Here is a 24869-nt window from a genome sequence, read left to right on the forward strand (position 1 = left end):
TTGTAACGCAAAAGCAAAATACTATGGATATTGGAAATCTGAAATAAAAACAGAAAATGCTGGAAATACTCAGCAGGTCTGGCTGCATCTGTGGACAGAGAAGCAGAGTTAACGTTTCAGGTCTGTGACCTTTCATTAGAACTGGGAAAAGTTCGAAAAGATCACTGACCTGAAAAGTTAACTCTGCTTCTCTGTCCACAGATGCTGCCAGACCTGCTGAGTATTCCCAGCATTTTCTGTTTTTATTTCTGCATGCTATTTGCTTCACATGCAACATATTACATTTGCACACACACACCTCAAGATCATGCTGCACCTGACATCAGATACAAACCGTTATTGGACTGACCAGGTTATCTTATTAGAAGATTGGAGGCGGGTGTCTGAAGGTCTTTGCTTATCTCCACCTGCATGGTCCTGAAGTCTCAGATCATGGCCAGGCTATTAAATGCAGTTTCTTATTAGACAGGATGGGCGAAGACAAACATCTCCAAAAGAAACCTATCAATTAACTTGCAATTTCTTGACTTTCACTAAAATGTATATTGATACCAGATTGATATAGAGTCATAAAGATACAGCACTGAAACAGGCCCTTCGGCCCACCGAGTCTGTGCCGACCATCAACCACCCATTTATACTAATCCTACATTAATCCCATATTCCCTACCATATCCCCACCTTCCCTCAATTCTCCTACCACCTACCGACACCAGGGGCAATTTACAATGGCCAATTTACCTATCAACCTGCAAGTCTTTGGCTGTGGGAGGAAACCGGAGCACCCGGCGGAAACTCACACGGTCACAGCGAGAACTTGCACACTCCACACAGGCAGTACCCAGAAGTGAACCCGGGTCGCTGGAGCTGTGAGGCTGCGGTGCTAACCACTGCGCCAGTGTGCTGCCCTATATCTTTTGATGAATTGTGCCCAGGTGATTTGCATTACTCATGGATGTCCTCACATCTTTTTTTTCCCAATCCCTTTGGATTGATTCCTATACATTCATTATCACCTTTTTTCTTGTTTCTATCTTATATTCTCAATCACTTTCTTTCACTCAGTTTTACCCATCTCATTGTCCCAATTCATGAGCTGTGGAGGAACTTTAACGTCTAATACAATATTGTTTATTGAACTTAACCAAACCTCCTCTTGGGCCTTTTATTTCCCAAAGTAACCTGCTATATTGTCCATTTTATCATTTCTTAATTATCCCCAGTCCAAAGAGCAATATTTTTGGACTGACAGGATTTTTCAGTGTTCAGTTTTATTTCCCCCAAGGAGCTTTTTTCCTCGGAACTGCCTGGACTGCGTTCCTTTTAAAAATAAATGCAATTGTCCCCTTAAACTTCAGATAAGATTTATCTTCCCGAGTGCTTGAAACAGTAACTCAGACTAATTTGTCTTATATATTTCAACTTCGGAAACAATCCCCGATTGTAATCACTCCACCATTGCTGGCCACGCCTTCAGTTGCCCGGATGCGAAGCTCTGGAATTCTCTCTTAAAGCCCGGCTCCGGTATCAAATTAAAACATGACCTGGGCCCGAGTCCTTCCATTTTTGTACATGCCCGACCTGACCCGAAAATATCAAACACCAGCCCGAAAGTAACAAAACCTCATGGGATGAGGGAAGAGACAGTCACAATAGCAGGTCTTAAACTTGCAGTCACTGTATTTTTTTTAAACAGTGCTTTGTAAACATTTGATTTGGTTTAAAATAAGGTCACACATCTTTAAAGCAACAGCAATTTTTAACTGTAATTCAATTAAAACAAGGTGCTGTAAAGAAGTTCAAATTAATTTACTACCAGCAACTGTAACTTATAGTTCTTCATCCCTACACCTTATTTTTTTAGATGCTTCCTCTGCTTTTTACAGTTGCACAAATAAACTTGAGTCAAAATAAATGCACACCAGTGTCTTTAACTTAAAATGTAAGTGACAGGGGTTTCCCTAATTCTGGGTGCATGATCTTAAATTGAAATGATCATACTTAATAAGAATATTCACACTTTCATGCAGCTTAAAATTATTGATCCTTGTAATGAATTATGAAACACAGATCTTTACGTTGTATACGAACATGCATACGAATTAGGAGCAGGAGTAGGCCACTCGGCCCCTCGAGCCTGTTCCGCCATTCGCTAAGTTCATGACTGAACTGATAACTCCACATTTTTACCTACCCAGAATCACAGAATAATACAGTGCAGAAGAGGCCCATCGAGTCTGCACCGATGCATTAAAACACCTGACCTGTCTACCTAATCCCATTTGCCAGCACTTGGCCCATAGCCTTGAATGTTATGACGTGCCAAGTGCTCATCCAGGTACTTTTTAAAGGATGTGAGGCAACCCGCCTCTACCACCCTCCCAGGCAGGGCATTCCAGACCGTCACCACCCTCTGGGTAAAAAAGTTCTTCCTCAAATCCCCCTTAAACCTCCTGCCCCTCACCTTAAACTTGTGACCCCTCGTAACTGACCCTTCAACTAAGGGGAACAGCTGCTCCCTATCCACCCTGTCCATGCCCCTCATAATATTGTACACCTCGATCAGGTCACCCCTCAGTCTTCTCTGCTCCAGCAAAAACAACCCAAGCCTATCCAACCTCTCTTCATAACTTAAATGTTCCATCCCAGGCAACATCCTGGTGAATCGCCTCTGCACCCCCTCCAATGCAATCACATCCTTCCTATAATGTGGCAACCAGAATTCACACAGTACTCCAGCTGTGGCCTTACCAAAGTTCTGTACAACTCCAACATGACCTTCCTGCTTTTGTAATCTATGCCTCGATTGATAAAGGCAAGTGTCCCATATGCCTTTTTCATCACCCTATTAACCTGCCCTTCTTCCTTCAAAGATCTATGGACAAACATGCCAAGGTCTCTTTGTTCCTCGGAACTTCGCAGTGTTAGGCCATTCATTGAATACTTCCGTGTCACATTACTCCTTCCAAAGTGTATCACCTCACACTTTTCAGCATTAAATTCCATCTGCCACTTTTCTGCCCATTTGACCATCCCGTCTATATCTTCCTGTAACCCAAGACACTCCGCCTCACTGTTAACCACCTGGCCAATCTTTGTGTCATCCGCGAACTTACTGATCCTACCCCCACATAGTCATCTATTTCGTTTATATAAATGACAAACAATAGGGGACCCAGCACAGATCCCTGTGGCACGCCACTGGACACTGGCTTCCAGTCACTAAAACAGCCATCTGTCATCACTCTCTGTCTCCTACAGCTAAGCCAATTTTGAATCCACCTTATCAAGTTACCCTGTATCCCATGTGCATTTGCTTTCTTGATAAGTCTCCCATGTGGGACCTTGTCAAAGGCTTTGCTGAAATCCATGTAAACTACATCAACTGCATTACCCTCATCTACACACCTGGTCACATGCTCAAAAAATTCAATCAAATTTGTTAGGCATGACCTCCCTCTGACAAAGCCATGCTGACTATTCCTAATCAAATTTTGCCTCTCCGAGTGGTGATAGATTCTCTCCTTCAGAATTTTCTCCAATAGTTTCCCTCCCACTGACGTGAGACTCACTGGTCTGTAATTCCCTGGCTTATCTCTACAACCTTTCTTAAATAGTGGGACCACATTAGCTGTTCTCCAGTCCTCTGGCACCTCCCCCGTGGCCAGAGAGGAATTAAAAATTCGGGTCAGAGCCCCTGCAATCTCCACCCTCGCCTCCCACAGCATCCTGGGACACAAATTGTCCAGACCTGGAGATTTGTCCACTTTTAAACCTTCCAAAATCTCCAATACCTTGTCACTCCCTATGACAATTTGCTCAAGAACCTCACAGTCTCTCTCTCTAAGTTCCGTATCTACATCCTCATTCTCTTGGGTGAAGACAGATGTGACGTATTCATTCAACACCTACCAATGTCCTCTGGCTCCACCCACAAATTTCCCCCTTGGTCCCTAACGGGTCCTACTCTTTCCCTGGTTATCCTCTTCCCATTGATATACTTATAGAATATCTTGGGATTTTCCATACTTTTACCAGCCAGAGCTTTCTCATATCCCCTCTTTGCTCTCCTAATTGCTTTCTTAAGCTCCATCCTACACTTTCTGTACTCCACTAATGCTTCCATTGATTTGCTCTCCTTGTATTTGCTAAAAGCCTCTCTTTTCCTTCTCATCGTACCCTGAATGTTTCTGGTCATCCTTGGTTCTCTGGGCTTGTTGCTCCTACCTATTACCCTAGAGGGAACATGTTGGGCCTGTACCCTCCCCATTTCCTTTTTGAATGCCCCCCACTGCTCTTCTGTAGATTTCCCGACAAGTAACTCTTTCCAGTCTACCTTGGCCAGATCCTGCCTTATTTTGCTAAAATTACCCCCGATAATCTTTCACCGCCTTGCTTATCAAGAATCTATCTACCTCTGCCTTAAAAATATTCAAAGACTGCTTCCACCGCCTTTTGAGGAAGAGAATTCCAAAGACTCACGACCCTCAGAGAAAAAAATTCTCCTCATCTCTGTCTTAAATGGGCAACCCCTTATTTTTAAACAGTGACCCCTAGTTCTAGATTCTTCCACACGGGGAAACATCCTTTCCACGTCCACCCTGTCAAGACCCCTCAGGATCTTAGATGTTTCAATCAAGTCGCCTCTTACTCTTGAATACTGTTGTATTCCCAGGTCACGACCTCAAGTAGCATTCACATAGTTTAACTCAGTTCAAAACCAAAAACGTGACTCAAAGTGTCTGAAAGGTTATATGCATGTATACATACATAAAGAAAACAATTAAATTTCAAACTGTAAATGCTTGCAGAAAAGATATTTTGATCAAAGGCAAGACTACAGGGGGTTAAATATTCGTAGGTCAGCAAACTTTCACATATTCGCGCACATTTTCTGAGACACCTCGGTTTTTTGCTTTTCCTACCAAGGGTGAACACATCTCTACCAATTTTTCCACCTAAGTATATGTTGTGGAACACAAGTCCACCGGTGCGCATGGCATTTTTATTGCGCTTATGATCAAGGGTTTGGCTACCTTTCAGTTACTTCATCACAGCCAGTTAGTTCCCTTTTCCCCTTTCCTTTTGCTTATTTTTAAACCTTTAACTCGAGCCCACTAAGGAACATCAGTGTTAGCGGATTTGTTCCTTTGCTTACTGCTCAATAAATGGTTGTTACATCTGCAGCAGTAACTTCATGATTCTGGCCTGAGTGGTTTTAAACAGCAAGCTTTAATATATTGACTCATGACTATTATTCTTGTACAACTACAATATTAGGTTAAATAACAAGCGATTAATACAACCTGGTTTCCCTGCAGACTCCCAGGTGATTAGCTCGACCTCTGTCACTAGGCTGTTACTTCTGATTGTCCTGAAAGCTCTAACAACCACTGACCACTACTCCTATAATTATATCCAATGCCAGGGTATAATTACGTAAACACTGACCTTGTTCTTAACCACATCTTGTAGTTAACCATCTATTATCTGTAATGTGTCTGGCTCTTGCAGCTACAAGCCCAGCTGTTCCCAAGCAAAATCTCTTTTCTGTAAGTTCAACTAGTACATCACGAGCCAGCATGTCACAAGGCCATTTTCATTTACTGTACACAATCTGTTGTCTAGATGGTCAATTGATAATGGTTAATATTCCAACTGGAGCTTTACTGTGTATCGAACCCATGCTATACCTGCCCTGAGAGTGTTTGATGGGGACAGTGTAGAAGGAGCAGGTGCTGTACGTTCATGATAAACCCAGCAGGTACAGTGCAGGATGGTCAATCCTAGCAGATGCTGAGGAGGATGGTGATTCCCAGCAGGTACAGTGCAGGATGGTGAATCCCAGCAGATGCTGAGGAGGATGGTGATTCCCAGCAGGGGCTGTGCAGTCAGTGGTTATTTTCTGTAATTGGATGCCCAGACCCCATTGGTCAATGTAGGTTAATTTTTTTACAGGTTGGATGAAGACGGAAAGGTGCTGACTCCTGAGGAACTTCTGTACAGAGTGAGTACTGGATTGGGGATGGGGGCAGTGAATGGAGCAGGTTTAGTGGGGGATAGTGAGTACTGGAGCATGGGGGATTGAACAAGTTTTAGGGCAGGAATCCTGGGTGGGGGATTCGATTTCTGGACAGGAAGGGGGCAAAGGGAGAGTTCTGGGCAGAGGGTCAATTTCTGGGTGGGGGATCCAGGCGGAAGGGAGTCAATTTCAGGGGGCCTGGGTGAGATCTGGTTGCACATTCTACACGGGCTGTCAATGGAGTTAAAGGAGGTGGAGTCCAGACTTGTGACTCTAGTGAAAATTTGTGGAACAGGTAGTACAAATGCTGGAAACGCACAACAGGTCAGTCAGCATTTGGAGAGAGAAGAAAAGTTAATATTTCAGACAATGTCCTCATCAGATCTGAACAGTGAGAGACAAATGAGAATTTTAATAGAATTCAGAATAAGAACGAAGGAAAAGATAACAGAGCATTCACAGAAAGGGCAGTAAACGGGGAGGAATCTGCTCCTGCTCGAAATGAAAGCTGGAGTTTGTTCGATAATGAGCCAAGCAATAGATGAACAGGAATGAAATCTTTTTGTGGGCAAATCATAGAATCATAAAATAGTACAGCACTGAAGGAGGCCATTCAGCCCATCGAGTCTGTGCTGCCTCTTTTGCAGACCAATCCTCTACTCTTTGACCATATCCCTGCAATTATTTCTCCAAGTATTTATTCAATTCCCTTTTGAAGGCTGCTGTTGAACTAGTATACACCTACCTATCAGCCAGTTCATTCCATAGTCTAACCACTCATTGCGTTAAAAAAGCTTTACCTCATGTTGCCTCTGATTGTTTTGCCAATTACCTTAAATCTGTGCCCTCTGTTTACCACCCCTTCAGCCATTGGAAAAAATTTACTCTTTATTTATGATTTTGAACACCTCTATCAAATCACTTCTATTTATAAAGTCCAGGGTCCCATATGCTTTATTAACTGCACCGCAGGTGGTGAGAGAATTAACAGAAGGGAAAAGCCCACTTGACCTCATCTTCTTCAATCTGCCAGCCATAGATGCATCAGTCCATGACAGTATTGGTAAGAGTGACCATCACAGAGTCCTTCTGGAGAGAAAATCCTGTCTTCACACTGAGGGCATCCTGCATCATGTTATGTGGCATTACTGCCGTGCTAAATGGAATAAATTCAGATCAGATCCAGCAACACAGAACTGGGTATCCGTGAGGTGCTGTGGGGCATCAGCAGCTGCAGAATTGTATTTGGTGCAGTCTGTAACTTCATGGCCCGACATATCCCTTACTCTACCATTACCATCGAGCCAAGGAAGCAGCTCTGGTTCAATGAGGGGTTTAGCAGAGCATACCAGGAGCAGCATCAGGCATTCCTATAAATAAGGTGTCAACCTGGTGAAGCTATGACACAAGGCAAGATGCATGCTCAACAGCATAAGCTCCACGAATATCCCCTTCCTGAGTGAATGGCGCCCTGTACATCAGTGCAAAAGACAATACTGAAACGTTTGCATCCATCTTCAACCAGGTTATAGTAAGGATTTGAAATCAATATTCAGGCTTAGAGGAGTAGGAAGAAAAATGTGGTGTAAAAATCAAAGACTGAGTGGTCAAAGTGAAAATGGGAGGGAGATTTAATAGAAAGCCATAGGGAGCTCAGGGTCACAATTTGCAGACACAAATGACGTATCAGCAAGATGTTTGGTCTCCACAATGCAAAGGTGTCCAGTTGAAGCCAGCGAATCACCTGCAATGGCTTCTCTTCATGCTCTTGCACCATTACATTTAGTGTTCCCCCCCCCTCAAAGGTCCATCCTTGGCCCCCTCCAATTTCTCAGCCTTATGCTGCCCCTCGGTGACATCTGAAGGCACGATGTCAGGTTCCACATGTATGCTGACGACACCCAGCTCTACCTCAGTCACCTCTCTTAACCCATCCACTGCCTTTGATTTGTCACGCTGCTTGTCCAGCACAGTATTCAATGCGCAGAAATTTTCTCCAGTTAAATATTGTGAAGAACAAAGCCATTGTCTTCAGTTCCTAACGCAAACTCCATTACTTAGCTGCCAACTCCACTGTCTCCCTGGTCACTGTCTGAGGTTGAACCAGACTTTTCTCAACCTGTTTGACCCTGAGCTGAATTTCAGACTACATATTCACTTCATCACAAAGACTGTCTATTTTCACCTCCATAACATTGCCCTACTTTGCCCGTGCCTCAGGTCATCTGCTGCTGAAACCCTCGGTCAGGCCTTTGTTACCTCCCAACTTGACTATTCCAATGATCTTCTGGCCAGCCTCCCACTTTGCACCCTCTAAACTTTTTAAAAATTCTTTCATGGGATGTGAGTGTCACTGGCAAGGCCAGTATTTGTTGTCCGTCCCTAATTGCCCTTGATAACTGAGTAGCTTGCTAGGCCATTTCAGAGGGCAGTTAGGAGTCAGCCACATTGCTGTGGACCAACTAAGGACAGCAGATTTCCTTCCCTAAAGGACATTAGTAAACCAGATGGGCTTCATGGCACCATTACTAAGACCAGCTTTCAATTCCAGATTTTTATTAATTAATTGAATTTAAATTCCACCATCTGTCATGTCCTCAGGGCATTCGTGTAGGCTTTTGGATTATTCATTCAGTGACATTACCACTATGCCACTGTCTTCCCAACTTAATCTCCTCCAAAACTCTGCTGCTTGTATCCCAACTTGCACCAAATCATGGTTCGCCCAACACCTCTGTGCTTATTCCATTACGCTGACTCCAGGTCCAGCAAACCTTAGATTTTAAAACACTCATCCTTGTTTTCAAATTCCTCCGTAGCCTTGGCCTTCCTCTCTCTGTAATCTCCTCCAGCTTTACAAATCTTCGAGATATTTGCGCTACTCCAGTTCTGACCTCTTGCAATTCCCCGATCTTCATCACTCCACCATTGGTGGCCGTGCTATCTGGGCCCTAAGCTCTAGAAATCCGTCCCTAAATCTCTTCCCCCTTTCTCTAAGACGCTCCTTGAAACCTACCTCTTTGACCAAACTTTTGGTCACATGTCCTTATGTAGCCAAATCTTTTTTGATAATTGCTTTTGTGAAGTGCTTTGGGATGTTTCACTACCATAGAGTCCTATACAAATGCAGGTTGGTGTTTGAGGCCTCGGATAATGTAGGAAGAGGTGAATGGCCAGGTGTTGCAGCTGATACAGTTCCATAGGAAAATGATAATGCAAGGGCAGCAAAAAGCTGGGGTGAACGACAAGGGCCTTGGGGAGGGATCAATTCCTCTTTTTAAAAAAAAAAGAGGGGAACCTGCTTCAGTTCCAGTGATAGACCATGTCTAAAATATTTAGCTCCCTTTCTCTCCACAGATGCTTTATGATCTGAGTATTTCCAGCATTTTCTCTTTGTTTCAAGGTTCCAGCATTTGCAGTTTTTTTTCATTGTAGAAAGTATAACTATAGCTGATGTTGGGACCAATAAAGAGGCAATGTTTGTACAAATTATAAGCCCTAAAAAGCAGAGTGTGAGATTGACCAGCCATTCTCCTGTCTGACGCTAAGCACTCCATCCAACACCAAACTTTGCTTCCCTTCTTTCAGGCTGTCCAGTCAGTGAACATGAGCCATGATGCTGCACACGCACAGATGGATGTGAAATTTCGGTCGCTGGTATGTGTGGGACTAAAGTAAGTGAAAGTGTTCAATCCTTGACTTTCTAATACTATGCCGTTGAGACTAAGTTGTATTGTGCAAGGAACAAATGGTGCTCAGTGTGTGATTCAGGGCTCAGTGCACTGGCTTGGAGTCCCAACACAAACAGGATATTCAGACTCAGAAGGGAAGTTGGGCAAAATTTATTTTAGGGTAAATTATCAAGGAAGGCCGATAAATCGAACAGTATAAGTGGATGCAAGAAACAATTAGATTGTGAAAAGGGAGATGGTGAAAAGCTAGGTAGGCAAAATCTGCCAAAAATGGAATTGCTTATTGGTCTAATGTCTTCTACCAGATCATAAACATGCTTATTCCATTAGCACCCCTCCTGTGCAATTGCTCACAGTAAATCAGAGGATATCTTGTTTGATCAGGATGGGTGTTACACAGTAGTATTCTGTTGCTGAGGTGGAAATGCATCTAAATTAACTTGTCCTTGTAAGGGCCACAGATTATAAGAAGGCAGAACCTGAGGCTAATTAGAGGCAAATAGTCATCACGGAGGGAAATTTGTAGATTGGCTGATACTTGGAGAGATTGGACAGGTTTTTGTAATCAGAAGAAACAGCAAGCAGAGTAGATTTTTAAACTTTCTCTTGTTCATTGATCAATTCCCCTCACTATTCAGTTATGATTTGTAGTTATCAATATGATACATGTGCCACAAATTCTGGAGGTGTGACAAACAGGGGTAGAGTTTCTACTTAGTTGCACTTTTTTGGCACAATTCACCTGAAATCGGTGTAACTCACGCAAAAGTTGTGGAATTTGAAGAGCAAATTATATTCTGTACGATCCAAGTTTAAAAAAACACTGCACTAGAAGCAGGCACAGGCCGCACACCCTCTCCCCGAAAATCAGGGGGAATTAACCACCCTTGAGAGTTTCTGCTAATTGCACTCATTTGCAGGCCTGCGAGGAGGCTCTGAACCGTAAGCAGGAACTTTTGGGTGCAAGGCATCTTTTAAAAAAATAAAATTTCAGAAGCTTTTAACTTACCAAGAAACTGACTACTGTACCCCAATGTAGCTAGCAAATGGGTCTTGTGTTTGTTAAAAGTCATTTCCAGTCATTTAAAATCGTGTTGCTCACAGGTGGTATATTGGCACACGAACACATACCATAAATCTCTCTCACATAGACCAAAATATCTCTCTCACCCGAAACTCTCTGTCACACGCACACCCCAAAAGATCTCTTTCACGCACACCCCAAACATGCTCTAACATACACACCCCAAAATATCTCTCACGCACCCAAAAATCTCTCCCAAATACCCCAAAATCTCTCTCTCTCACACCCACCCAAAATATCTCTCACACCCATGTCCCAAGCACTCTCATACACACCCCGAAATATCTCTTTAACACACACACACCCCAACACCCATCTCTCTCTCACACACCAAAATATCTCTCTCATGCACACTCCAGAAACACACACATCCCTCAAATTTGTGGAATGCATTGCAGTCCCAGACAACCATATCTCTGCTCAACGTTGCTAGGCTCGTGTCCAAGCTGCAGACATTGCAGGGCATCAGGAAGGAGGAAAGTTACTGGACACTTTGTTCTGGAAGGCAGTCGCACCCCTTAGATTAAGTAGACCTTTAGAGTTGGTCAGTGGTCAAGGATAGGACCGTGTGACTGCAAGTCAGGCAGGTTTGGGATACAGTATGTAGTGATGGAGGAGCCTCACCCCTTGACTTCAACCAACAGGTATGAAGTACTTGCTACCTGTGTGGATGAGAACAAGGACTACAGGATGGATGGGTAAACTGATCATGGTGCAGGATGCTGCTCAAGTGAGGAGAGTGAAAAGGAATGTGGTAGTGATAGGGGACAGTATAGTCACGGGGGCTAGATACAGTTCTTTGCAGCCACGATCAGGAGCTCCAAAAGTCGTGTTGTCTGCCCGGTGCCAGGGTTAAAGATATTTCTTTGCAGTTGGAGACCAACTTGGAGGGGGAGGATCCAGTTGTCGTGGCCCACGTAGGAACCGATGATATAGGTAGAACTAGGAATGATGCTGAGTGAGAGAGTTTGAGGAGTTAGGATCCAAATTAAAACGCAGAACCTCAAAGGTGGTAATCTCTGGATTGTTACCAGAGCCACACACCAGTTGGCATAGGGTCAAGCAGGTTAGAGGATTAATCAGGTGGCTCAAAGAATGGTGTGGGAAGAAGGGGTTTTGATTCATGGGGCACTGGCACCAGTACTCGGGAAAGCGTTGGGATGGGCTTCACTTAAAACGGGCTGGGATCAGTGTCCTAGCAAATCGTAAAACTAGGGCTGTGGACAGGGCTTTAAATTAAGAGATGTGGGACGGTTCAGGTGAAGGGAGATTTAGAAATCTAAAGAGAAATGTTGAGACAATAGAACGATTTGGGTAAAGACCAGCAGAGTGGGGCAGGAAGGGACAGAGAACTTAATAGTGATAGTGCATCAGCGAATAAGGTCCATGTAAATGATAGTAAAATAAAAATCAAAGGATCTGTATCTGTGTGAGGCATTTACAAAAAGAGATTAATTAGTGGCACAAATAGAGATAAATGGTTTAGACCCAGTCGCCATTACAGAGCCATGTTTACAAGATGACCAAGGTTGGGAAATAAATATTCCAAGGTACATAACATTTCGAAAAGACAGACAAAATGGAAAAAGGACCAGCAGTAGCCCTGATAGTAAAGGATGGATGGAGGTTAGGAATAACAAGGGTCAGAAAACACTGGTGGGTGTAGGTTATAGATCCCCTAACAGTAGTTACAGTGTTGGACAAAGCATTACGCAAGAAATTATTGGAGCTTGTAACAAAGGCAATGTAATAATTGTCGGGGATTTTAATCTTCACATGGACTGGGACAATCAAATTGGCAAAGGTAGGCTGGAAGATGAGTTTGCAAAATGCTTTTGTGACAGCTTCCTGGAACAATATATTGTGGAACCAACTAGGGATAAAGTTATTTTTGGTCTAGTATTATACAATGAGACAGGGTTAATTAATCTCGTAGTAAACGATCCACTGAGAAAAAGTGGTCACAATACAATTGAATTCCGTCTTAAATTTGAAAGCGACATACTCCGGTCCCAAGCAAGAATCTTAAACATAAGCAAAGTCAATTACACAGATAATGAGGTGAGATCAGGCTAAGGTTGATTGGGTAAATAGACTAAAAGGTATGGTGGGAAATAAACAATCTGTATTAATGACCCAGACAGGGAGACCAAGAGTAATGTATTTAAGTTTGTTGACGATACAAAGCTAGGTGGAAATGTAAGCTGTGAGGAAAACACAAAGGGGCTGCAAAGAGATATAGACAGGTTAAGTGAATGGGTAACAAGGTGGCAGATGGAGTATAATGTGGGGAAGTGTGAGGTTATTCACTTTGGTAGTAAGAATGGAAAAGCAGAATATTCTTTAAAAGTTGTAAAACTTGTAAATGCTGATGTTCAGAGAGACTTCAGTATACTCGTACAAGGAACACCGAAAGTTAGCATAAAAACAAAATACTGCGGATGCTGGAAATCTGAAAGAAAGTTGGCATACAGGTACAGTAAGCAATTAGGAAGGCAAATGGCACGTTGGCCTTTATTGCAAGGGGATTGAAGTACAAGAATAAGGAAGCCTTACTGCAGTTGTACAGGGCTTTGGTGAGACCTCATCTTGAGTACTGTGCACAGTTTTGGTCTCCACAATTAAGAAAGGATATACTTGCATTGAAGGTGGTACAGCAAAGGTTCAGTAGATTCATTCCTGGGATGACAGGCTGAGAAAATTGGGTCTATATTCACTGGCATTTAGAAGAGTGAGAAGTGCAGACGTAACACCTTTTATTCAAGAAGTCAAAGAGACAAAAAGCAGGAAACTATTGGCCAGTTAACTTAACATCTGTCATAGGGAATTTATTTGAAGCCATTATTAAGGTGGTTATAACAGGATACTTAGAAAATCATAATGGATCAGACGGAGTCAGCAGGGTTTTGTGAAAGGGAAATCGTGGTTAACTAATTTATTAGAGTTCTTCGAGAAAGTGACAGGCAAGGAGGATAAAGAGGAAACTGTAGATGTGTACTTCGGTTTCCAAAAGACATTAGATAAGGTGCCACATTAAAGATTACAACACTAGATAAGAGCACATGGTGTAGGGAGTAACATATAAGCATGAATAAAGAACTGGTTACCTAACAGGAAGCAGGAGTAGGGATAAATGGGTCTTTTTCAGGTTGGCAAGCTGTAACTTGTGGACTGCCACAGGGATCAGTGCTGGGGTCTCAACTATTTACAATTTATATCTTGGATGAAGGGACCGAATGTATGGTGGCTAAATTTGCCAATGACACCAAGATAGGAAGGAAAGTAAGTTGTCAAGAGAAGGTAAAGAGTCTACAAAAGGATATAGGTTGGTTAAGTGAGTGGGCAAAAATTTGGCAGATGAAGTATAATGTGGGGAAAAGTGAATCCCATCTGCACCCTCTCCAATACCCTCAAATCCTTCCCAAAGTGTGGTGCCCAGAACTGAGCCTGAAGCAGTGTTTTCTAGAGGTTTTTGTACTCTTTGCCCCTCTTTATAAAGCCCAGGATCCCATATGCTTTATTAACCACTTTCTCAACCTGTCCTGCAACCTTCGATGATTTGTGTACATATACCCCCAGGTCCCTCTGCTCCTGCACCCCCTTTAGAATTGGACCCTTGAATTTATATTGCCTCTCCTTGTACTTCCTACCAAAATGAAACATTTCACACTTGTCTGCAGTAAATTTCATCTGCCACTTGTCCACCCATTCCACCAGCCTGTCTTTGTCCTCTTGGAGTTTATCACTGTTCTCCTCACAGTTCACAGTACTTCCAAGTTTAATGTCATCCACAAGTTTTGAAATTGTACCCTGTGCGCCCAAGTCTAGGTCATTAATACAGATCAAGAAAAACAGGGGTCCCAACGCCAACCCCTGGGAAACCCCACTATATACCACCTTCCAGTCCAACAAACAACCGCTCACAACTACTGTTTCCTGTCGCTCAGCCAACTTTGTATCCATGCTGCTACTATCCCATTACTTAATGTATGCCTCTTTCCTAACCCTCAATTGTTCCCTGATGTCTTTATCCATGTGGTTAGTTTGTTCTTTACTTTTAATGGAATATATCGTTTCCTACACTTTAATTTGCCAATACAAATCTCTCTCTCTCACATACACCTCAAATCCCTCTCTCATGCCTCAAATCTCTCTCTCACACACTCACACCCCTCAAATCTCTGTCTCTGTCTCGCGCGCACACACACACATAAAAACACACCTCAAATCTCTCTCACACACCCCTCAAATTTCTGTCTCTCACTCGCTCTTTCACTCATTCTCTCTCATGCACAGACAAACCTCAAATCTCTCGCGCTCTCTCTCTTTCTCTCACACAGACACACCTCAAATCTCTGTCTCTCGCTCACCCTCCCCTGCCACCCTCAAATCTCTCTCTCAAACACCATATAACCCCAGTCTGTGTCGGGTTGTGGTCTGTCCCGGTAACTCTGCTGGCAGTAATTTCAACGCCACCACCCACCCCTTTCAATGAATGATATTCTTCATTCTGTCAATTGCTGCTAGTTTTGCCTTTTTATGGCTGTGTTTTTATTTTTACTCTACAAGTTGAGGGATATTAGGGGATGGCCCATCTTCCATTGCAGGTATCCAGTATGTGCAGATTAGCTGCAGGTTAATGCTCCATCTCTCAGTCGAGCTCTCTCCTGGTGCCCCTGTTAGTTTTCCCTGTCCCACCACAACTGAGTTCTGTATTGCATGGTATGGTTATTACTAATGATGTCTTTGTGTAGTGAGCAGGTTCTGCCACTGTGGCTGGAGGTGCTCTGTTCAAGTATGCAAACAGTGGAGAAATGGTACCAGCCATGGTCATTCCTACGTAGTCCAGGATGGGTCCAGATCAAGTGTGAACTAAGGTAAGGAATTGCTCTGAATTAAGTTGCATTATGGGAGTTGGCAAAGCTCCTGCTAATATTTCTGTGCCAGTTCCCTACCCTTTTGTCAGGACACTGATGTCTTCTGCCCTAGAATTAAGTGAACGTCAAGGCCTCAGTGATGTCTGTGTTTGAGGGCCGACTGGAGCTTCCTGCCGCATTGAACAAAGAACAGTACAGCACAGGAACAGGCCATTCGGCCCTCCAAGCCTGCGCCAATCTTGATGCCTGCCTAAATTAACACCTGCACTTCTGGGGCCCATATCCCTCTATTCCCATCCTATTCATATACTTGTCAAGATGTCTCTTAAACGTTGCAGTCGTATCTGCTTCCACCACCTCCCCTGGCAGCAAGTTCCAGGCACTCACCGCCCTCTGTGTAAAAAAAAAACTTGCCTCGCACATCCCCTCTATACTTTGCCCCTCTCACCTTAAACCTATGTCCCCTAGTAACTGACTCTTCCACCCTGGGAAAAAGCTTCTGACTATCCACTCTGTCCATGCCACTCATAACTTTGTAAACCTCTATCATGTCGCCCCTCCACCTCCGTCGTTCCAGTGAAAACGATCCGAGTTTTTCCAACCTCTCCTCATAGCTAATGCCCTCCAGACCAGGCAACATCCTGGTAAACATCCTGGTAAACCTATTTTGCTTTTATTATCCTGGTAAACCTCCTCTGCACCCTCTCCAAAGCCTCCACGTCCTTCTGGTAGTGTGGTGACCAGAATTGCACACAATATTCTAAGTGTGGCCGAACTAAGGTTCCATACTGCTGCAACATGACTTGCCAATTTTTATACTCTATGCCCCGACCGATGAAGGCAAGCATGCCGTATGCCTTTTTGACCACCTTATCCACATGCGTTGCCACTTTCAGTGACCTGTGGACCTGTACGCCCAGATCTCTCTGCCTGTCAATACTCCTAAGGGTTCTGCCATTTACTGTATACCTCCCACCTACATTAGACCTTCCAAAATGCATTACCTCACATTTGTCCGGATTAAACTCCATCTGCCATTTCTCCGCCCAGGTCTCCAACCGATCTGTATCCTGCTGTATCCTCTGACAATCCTCATCATTATCCGCAACTCCACCAACCTTTGTATCGTCCTCAAACTTACTAATCAGACCAGCTACATTTTCCTCCAAATCATTTATATATACTACAAACAGCAAAGGTCCCAGCACTGATCCCTGCGGAACACCACTAGTCACATTCCTCCATTCAGAAAAACACCCATCCACTGATGCCCTCTGTCTTCTATGACTGAGCCAGTTCTGTATCCATCTTGCCAGCTCCCCTCTGATCCCATGTTACTTCACCTTTTGTACCAGTCTGCCATGAGGGACCTTGTCAAAGGCTTTACTAAAGTCCATATAGATAACATCCACTGCCCTTCCTTCATCAATCATCTTCGTCACTTCCTCAAAAAACTCAATCAAATTAGTAAGACATGACCTCCCCTTCACAAAACCATGCTGTCTCTCGCTAATAAGTTCGTTTGTTTCCAAACGGGAGTAAATCCTGTCCCGAAGAATCCTCTCTAATAGTCTCCCTACCACTGACGTAAGGCTCACCGGCCTATAATTTCCTGGATTATCCTTGCCACCCTTCTTAAACAAAGGAACAACATTGGCTATTCTCCAGTCCTCTGGGACCTCACCTGTAGCCAATGGGGATGCAAAGATTTCTGTCAAGGCCCCAGCAATTTCTTCCCTTGCCTCCCTCAGTATTCTAGGGTAGATCCCATCAGGCCCTGGGGACTTATCTACCTAATGCTTTGCAAGACACCCAACACCACCACCTTTTTGATAATGAGATGACTGAGACTATCAGCACTCCCTTCCCTATGCTCCTCATCCACCAAGTCCTTCTCTTTGGTGAATACTGATGCAAAGTACTCATTTAGAACCTCGCCCATTTTCTCTGGCTCCACACATAGATTCCCATCTCTGTCCTTGAGTGGCCAACCCTTTCCCTGGTTACCCTCTTGCTCTTTATATACATATAAAAAGCCTTGGGATTTTCCTTAATCCTGTTTGCCAATGACATTTCATGACCCCTTTTAGCCCTTCTGACTCCTTGCTTAAGTTCCTTCCTACTGTCTTTATATTCCTCAAGTGCTTCATCTGTTCCTAGCCTTCCAGCCCTTGCAAATGCTTCCTTTTTCTTTTTGACTAGGCTCACAATATCCCGTGTTATCCAAGCTTTCCGAAACTTGCCAAACTTGTCTTTCTTCCTCGCAGGAACATGCTGGTCCTGGATTCTAATCAGCTGACTTTTGAAAGACTCCCACATGCCAGATGTTGATTTACCCTCAAACAGCTGCCCCCAATCTAAATTCTTCAGTTTCTGCCTAATATTGTTATAATTGTTATAATAATGTTATAACAGGGCGGCACAGTGGCGCAGTGGTTAGCACCGCAGCCTCACAGCTCCAGCGACCCGGGTTCAATTTTGGGTACTGCCTGTGTGGAGTTTGCAAGTTCTCCCTGTGTCTGCGTGGGTTTCCTCCGGGTGCTCCGGTTTCCTCCCACATGCCAAAGACTTGCAGGTTGATAGGTAAATTGGCCATTAGCAATTGCCCCTAGTATAGGTAGGTGGTAGGGAAAATGTAGGGGACAGGTCGGGATGTGGTAGTAATATGGGTAGGATTAGTATAAATGGGTGGTTGATGGTCGGCACAGACTCGGTTGGCCGAAGGGCCTGTTTCAGTGCTGTATCTCTAAACTAACTCTAAACTAAACTAAACTAAATTAGCCTTCCCCCAATTTAGCACCTTCACCCGAGGACTACTCTTATCCTTATCCACAAGTACCTTAAAACTTATGGAATTATGGTGACTGCTCCCGAAATGCTCCCCCACTGAAACTTCGACCACCTGGCCGGGCTCATTCCCCAATACCAGGTCCAGAATGGCCCCATCCCTACTTGGACTATCTACATACTGTTTCAAGAAGCCCTCCTGGATGCTTCTAACAAATTCTGCCCCATCCAAGCCCCTAGCACTAAGTGAGTCCCAGTCAATATAGGGGATGTTAAAATCACCCACCACCACAACCTTTTACATCTTTCCAAAATCTGTCTACATATCTGCTCCTCTACTGAATCATCAGCAAACTTTGCTGACTGAATTGTCACAAGGAGTAGGAATTCTGACTGGCTTCCCAACCTGGGGTTTGGAGGGGTGGTGGGGGAAGTGGGGGTTCTTGAGACCAGCTGGAGACACATGTTTGCTGTCCCTCAGTGATCAACTGCTCAGTTCAGATCAGGAATAAAACCTGGATCTTCTGGTCTCTGTAGCTCATATAGACTTGTCCAGATGTTGCTAATAGCTCCATTCTGCTCTAGGTCGTCAATGATTTTCTCTTGCTTGCTGTTGCTGTTGATCTTCCAGGAATGCAGTTCTGACTATTGTCTCTTCTGAAGACTTGCATTGCTCTCAGAAGCTGTCATGGACACCTACCATCAATGTATCCGCACGCCCCACCTCAAAGATGTCTGGCTGCATGCAGCACCACCCCCTCTCCCCCTTCCCCAATCCCCGCCAGGAGGGGCTGCTGTGTGATGCCCTGTGATGCAAGTCCTGTGCATCTGTTACTGGTTTTACTGCAGGGAGCTGCCCAGTGGGGCCACCTAACGTGTATCTATGATATAGCTTGAAGTATTGGATCGTGTAAGGACAGTATCTGGTAAATGAGCCCCGAGATTGCAGAACTTGATTAACAAAGAGAATTAAACTCTTATACACTGTCAAATCGCTGACAGGTATGTGAACCAATGTCTTTAAAATCTCTTCAATGGAGCTCGGTAAGGTCACAGACAGTTTATCTTTCACTCTGCGGCATAACATCTCTGCTGAATATGTTTTCTCGCTCTGTGTTGCAGGGTGCTCTCCAGGTTTGCATTTAGCCTTTCTCAGGACTGGGAACTTCCCATCAAGAAAGAGGTAAAGAAAAAAGAATGATGAATGTTTGAAAAATGTATTCAAGTTTTTTGAGGATGTACCTAGTCGGGTAGATAAAGGGGAACCAGTCGATGTAATATAACTGGATTTCCAAAAGGCATTCAATAAGGTGTCACAAAAAAGGTTAATACACAAGGTAAGGGCTCATGGAATTGGGGATAATATATTGGCATGGATGGAGAATTGGTTAACGGAGAGGAAACAAAGAGGAAGGATTAGTATTGGGGTCTCAGCTATTTACAATCTATATTAATGACTTAGACAAAGAGACAGAGAGTAATGTATCTAAGTTTGCTGATGATACAAAGCTAGGTGGGAATGCAAGCTGTGAGGAGGATACAAAGAGGCTGCAAAGAGATATAGAGGGTTAATGAGTGGGCAACAAGTTGGCAGCTGGAGTATAATGTGGAGAAGTGTGAGGTTATTCACTTTGGTAGTAAGAATAGAAAAGCAGAATATTTTTTAAAAGGTGAGAAACTTCGAAATGTTGATGTTCCGGGAGACTTGGGTGGACTCGTAGAAGAAACACAAATTTAGCATGCAGGTACAGCAAGCAATTAGGAAAACAAATGGCATGTTGGCCTTTATTGCAAGGGGAATGGAGTATAAGAATAAAGAAGTATCGCTACAGTTGTACGGGGCTTTAGTGAGACCACACCTGGAATACTATGTGCAACTTTGGTCTCCATATTTAAGGAGGGATATAGTTGCATATATCCCGAGAGTAACGAGATTGGTACTGGGATGAGAGGGTTGTCCTATGATGAGAGGCTGAATACTTTAAGTCTGTATTCTCTGGAGTTTAGAAGAGTGAGAGGTGATCTCATTGAAGCATTCAAGATTATGAAGGGGCTTGACTGAGACTAGTTTCCCCTGGCTGGGGGATCTAGAACCGGGGTGCAAGGTTTCAGAATAAGGGCTTGATCATTTAGGACTGAGATGAGGAGAAATATCTTCACTCCGTTTTGTGAATCTTTGGAATGCTTTACCCCAGAGAGTTCTAGATGTTCCACCATTAAATGTATTTAAGACCGAGATGGGCAGATCTTTGGTCTCTCAGGGAATCAAGGGATGTGGGGTTCAAGCCCAAGATTAGCCAAGATCATATTGACAGGCCGTATGGTCTACTCCTGCTCCTATTTCATATATTCTTATGAAGGTGCCATGATTTCATCTCCTTGAATGTACACCCCTACAGTGAGCCAGTGTCCACTCAGCTGGATATTACACCCCTACAGTGAGCCAGTGTCCACTCCACTGGACATTACACCCCTACAGTAAGTCAGTGTCCACTCCACTGGACATTACACCCCTACAGTGAGCCAGTGTCCACTCCACTGGACATTACACCCCTACAGTGAGCCAGTGTCCACTCCACTGGACATTACACCCCCTCAGTGAGCCCGTGTCCACTCCACTGGACATTACACCCCTACAGTAAGCCAGTGTCCACTCAGCTAGATGTTACACCCCTACAGTGAGCCCATGTCCACTCCACTGGACATTACACCCCTACAGTGAGCCAGTGTCCACTCCACTGGACATTACACCCCTACAGTGAGCCAGTGTCCACTCCACTGGACATTACACCCCCTCAGTGAGCCCGTGTCCACTCCACTGGACATTACACCCCTACAGTAAGCCAGTGTCCACTCAGCTAGATGTTACACCCCTACAGTGAGCCCATGTCCACTCCACTGGACATTACACCCCTACAGTGAGCCAGTGTCCACTCCACTGGACATTACACCCCTACAGTGAGCCAGTGTCCACTCAGCTAGATGTTACACCCCTACAGTGAGCCCATGTCCACTCCACTGGACATTACACCCCTACAGTGAGCCAGTGTCCATTCCACTGGACATTACACCCCCACAGTGAGCCAGTGTCCACTCCACTGGACATTACACCCCCACAGTGAGCCCGTGTCCACTCCACTGGACATTATACCCTTACAGTGAGCCCATGTCCACTCCACTGGACATTACACCCCTACAGTGAGCCAGTGTCCTGTCTGACTCCTGATGGTTCCTGATCCATGTATATAAGCATAGTAACGAGGAGTTTCTTGATTGGGAAGCTTTGATGTGTGGTTCGGGCAGTGGGGGATTTCTCTTTGGGACAGAGGTCTGTCTGTGTTGTGGGGGTATGTTCTGTCTGTGTGTATGATGGGGGAAGGTTTGTCTGTGGTTGGGTTTTCTGTGTGCTTGTGTGTCTGTGGTGTTGGGGGGGAATTGGGTTCTGTGTGTGTGTAAGCTTCTGTTGCGTGGGGTGGGGGGGTTTGTGGAGTTCTTTAAGGAGGAGGCTGATCATGTGTCTTGTTAGTTGCAGCCTGAGTGGGGCCGAGACCACAGACACTTTAAATATGAGGGTGATGGGAGGGCTAGTTACTGATCACATCCCCTGGCTCCATTTAGTTTGGTGATATTGAGTATTGACAGGCAGAGAGATCTGGGCGTACAGGTCCACAGGTCACTGAAAGTGGCAACGCAGGTGGATAAGGTGGTCAAGAAGGCATACGGCATGCTTGCCTTCATCGGTCGGGGCATAAAGTATAAAAATTAGCAAGTCATGTTGCAGCTGTACAGAACTTTAGTTAGGCCACGCTTAGAATATTGCGTGCAATTCTGGTCGCCACACTACCAGAAGGACGTGGAGGTTTTGGAGAGGGTACAGAAGAGGTTTACCAGGATGTTGCCTGGTCTGGAGGGCATTAGCTATGAGGAGTGTTTGGATAAACTCAGATTGTTTTCGCTGGAACGACGGAGGTGGAGGGGCGACATGATAGATGTTTACAAAGTTATGAGCGGCATGGACAGAGTGGGTAGTCAGAAGCTTTTTCCCAGGGTGGAAGAGTCAGTTACTAGGGGACATAGGTTTAAGGTGAGAGGGGCAAAGTTTAGAGGGGATGTGCGAGGCAAGTTCTTTACACAGAGGGTGGTGAGTGCCTGGAACTTGTTGCCGGGGGAGGTGGTGGAAGCAGGTACGATAGCGATGATTAAGAGGCATCTTGACAAATACATGAATAGGAAGGGAATAGAGGGATACGGACCCCGGAAGTGCAGAAGGTTTTAGTTTAGGCAGGCATCAAGATCGGCGCAGGCTTGGAGGGCCGAATGGCCTGTTCCTGTGCTGTACTGTTCTTTGTTCTTTGATATCATGTGACTGTAGCAACTTGCTCTCAACTATTTTTTTTCATCAGGATAAAGAGAAGAAGCCTCTGAAAGATGGTGTCCAAGACATGTTGGTGAAGCATCATCTCTTCAGCTGGGATATTGATGGTTAAATAACTCCTCTCCTCCAATCAAAACACTCAATGCCAAATCTCCATGAGCATGTGACACTACAGGTGCCTGTCTACATAGCAATCACCCAATCAGAATCAGGATTTGCAAAATGCTGCATCGCACCTACACAACTCAAGTTCAAAGAGACAAGGAAACACCGTGTCATTGTAATCCTGCAAATATTCACCTTTTGGAATTGATGTTATATCTCATCCTTCCCCCTTCTCTCCCCCACCCCAACAGCACCCCCCCTCCCGCCATCCCTATCCCCCAAAATATGCGTTGCACACAGCTCTTACATTAATGGACTTGGGGTGCTATGCTAACCTGGTTTCACTTTGTGGGTTGCCCTGCTCTGTAATCTTTCCCTGCTGAAGGATCCAACCCTACTGAAGGGGCTTTTACTGCATCTCATCACACCCAGGATTCCAGCCCTTTGATGTATAAGCCAGAGTTCGGGACTATGTTACAGATGGAGGTGTAACAGCTGGGTGAGCTTCTCAGCTGTGTGCAATGCTGGTTTATAACACAAATCATTGGCAGGATTGGATGGGCTTCAAAAAGACTAACTAAGGAGGAAAAAAAGGTGCGATTTGCAGAGTGGTGAAACTAATAAGCAAAACTCGAGGCACTGCCTCTGGGAGCAAAAACCTCCAGCCAGTCGTCTACAGAACCCTCGAAGTCTGTTATCAGAAGAGCAGTAAATGCAGTCCGTCTAGGAGGTGACAACAGCTGACAGCAAAGGGCATGTTTCTGTCTCTGATTCTTGCTGCCAGGCCTATGAATGTTCAGATGATGAATACAGTTTCCCAATGCCCTGCACCTTCCCAGAATATGTGACCATCTGAGATACCCAAAAGTTGTTCACTCCCAACAGGTGCAGGTCACAAATCCCGACCAGTGGGTGAAAAGGCCAAAAAACAACAGCAGTTTGCATTTATACAGCGCCTTTAGCGGAATAAAATGTCCCAAAGCACTTGAAAACTGCCATAAATATACCTATTTACCATTTCTAGACAACAGTCTGCTTTTAACAGTGAGAGTTACTCTCTACATTTTAGTTTGTTTGCTTAAGCATGGGTTTGAGTCCCTAACTAAGCAATTATCAGTGTGCCCAGAAGATGGACATTTCCTGTGTCCCAGGAGATGGATATACCATGTGTCACGGGAGATGGACACTATCAGGTTTTACTGGGCAGTCGGGGGTATCTACATGAAGCAGAAGCTGGGATCTGACACTCCAACCCTGACGGGGAACTTAAGATACAGCCACATCATCACCCGACAAGCCACCAGCATATTGTCCAGATTCTGGGGAACAACGAGGCTGTAACCAAGGGAAATCACTGAAAAGATGGAATGTCCATCTCCTGGGACATGGGGAATTCCCATCTCTGGGGCATACCCATCTCCCGGGATATGGGGAATAACCATCTCCTCACAGCTCCTGCCCTTGTGATTCCTCTGGGCTGCTCAGTAAAAGCTGCTCACTGTCAACCCCAGTCAGCAAGTCCTTGCAAAAGGCTTGAAAACGGGGGGAAATTGTCGGCACAGATCTAAAAATGAAATTGTTGTTATGTAACTTTGTTACAGTTGTTCCACTGATCCCTGGAAACCCCGTATTATTCCCATTTCTGTCATTCCTAATGAACAGCTTAATTCAGAATGTAGCAGCGAGAAGTTTGTGGAGTTTGTGTGTGGTGCAGGTCCTGTCGGACCTTGGATTTCAGCAGATTCATTATCATCCCTACATTTTCTCCCAGTTTGAGTCCCCTGATAATCGGGTTTTACTTTATTCCTTGTCTTCCTTGACTTTTCTTTAATCATTGCCCAGTCTATGTGTATAAACTTTTTATCATGTTCGCTATTTGTAAATAAGAAATAAAGGAACACTGGGTTATACTGGATTTGGGTGTCAC

The 24869-nt window shown here is 44.5% G+C and overlaps 1 protein-coding gene across 1 annotated transcript in view; it reads left to right on the forward strand.

Moving 5' to 3' along the window:
- sgsm3 (small G protein signaling modulator 3) overlaps positions 1-24857 on the forward strand; it is a 291927-nt gene extending 267070 nt beyond the window's left edge. The window contains exons 16-20 of the mRNA XM_068019899.1: positions 5959-6007; positions 9611-9696; positions 15553-15675; positions 19585-19645; positions 22866-24857. Of these exons, the coding sequence (XP_067876000.1) occupies positions 5959-6007; positions 9611-9696; positions 15553-15675; positions 19585-19645; positions 22866-22949 (403 nt within the window). The 3' untranslated portion in view covers positions 22950-24857. The remainder of the gene's footprint in view (positions 1-5958; positions 6008-9610; positions 9697-15552; positions 15676-19584; positions 19646-22865) is intronic.
- Positions 24858-24869: the final 12 nt, after the last annotated feature.

Source organism: Heterodontus francisci, chromosome 41 (assembly GCF_036365525.1).
Source record: "Heterodontus francisci isolate sHetFra1 chromosome 41, sHetFra1.hap1, whole genome shotgun sequence".
Taxonomy (NCBI): domain Eukaryota; kingdom Metazoa; phylum Chordata; class Chondrichthyes; order Heterodontiformes; family Heterodontidae; genus Heterodontus; species Heterodontus francisci.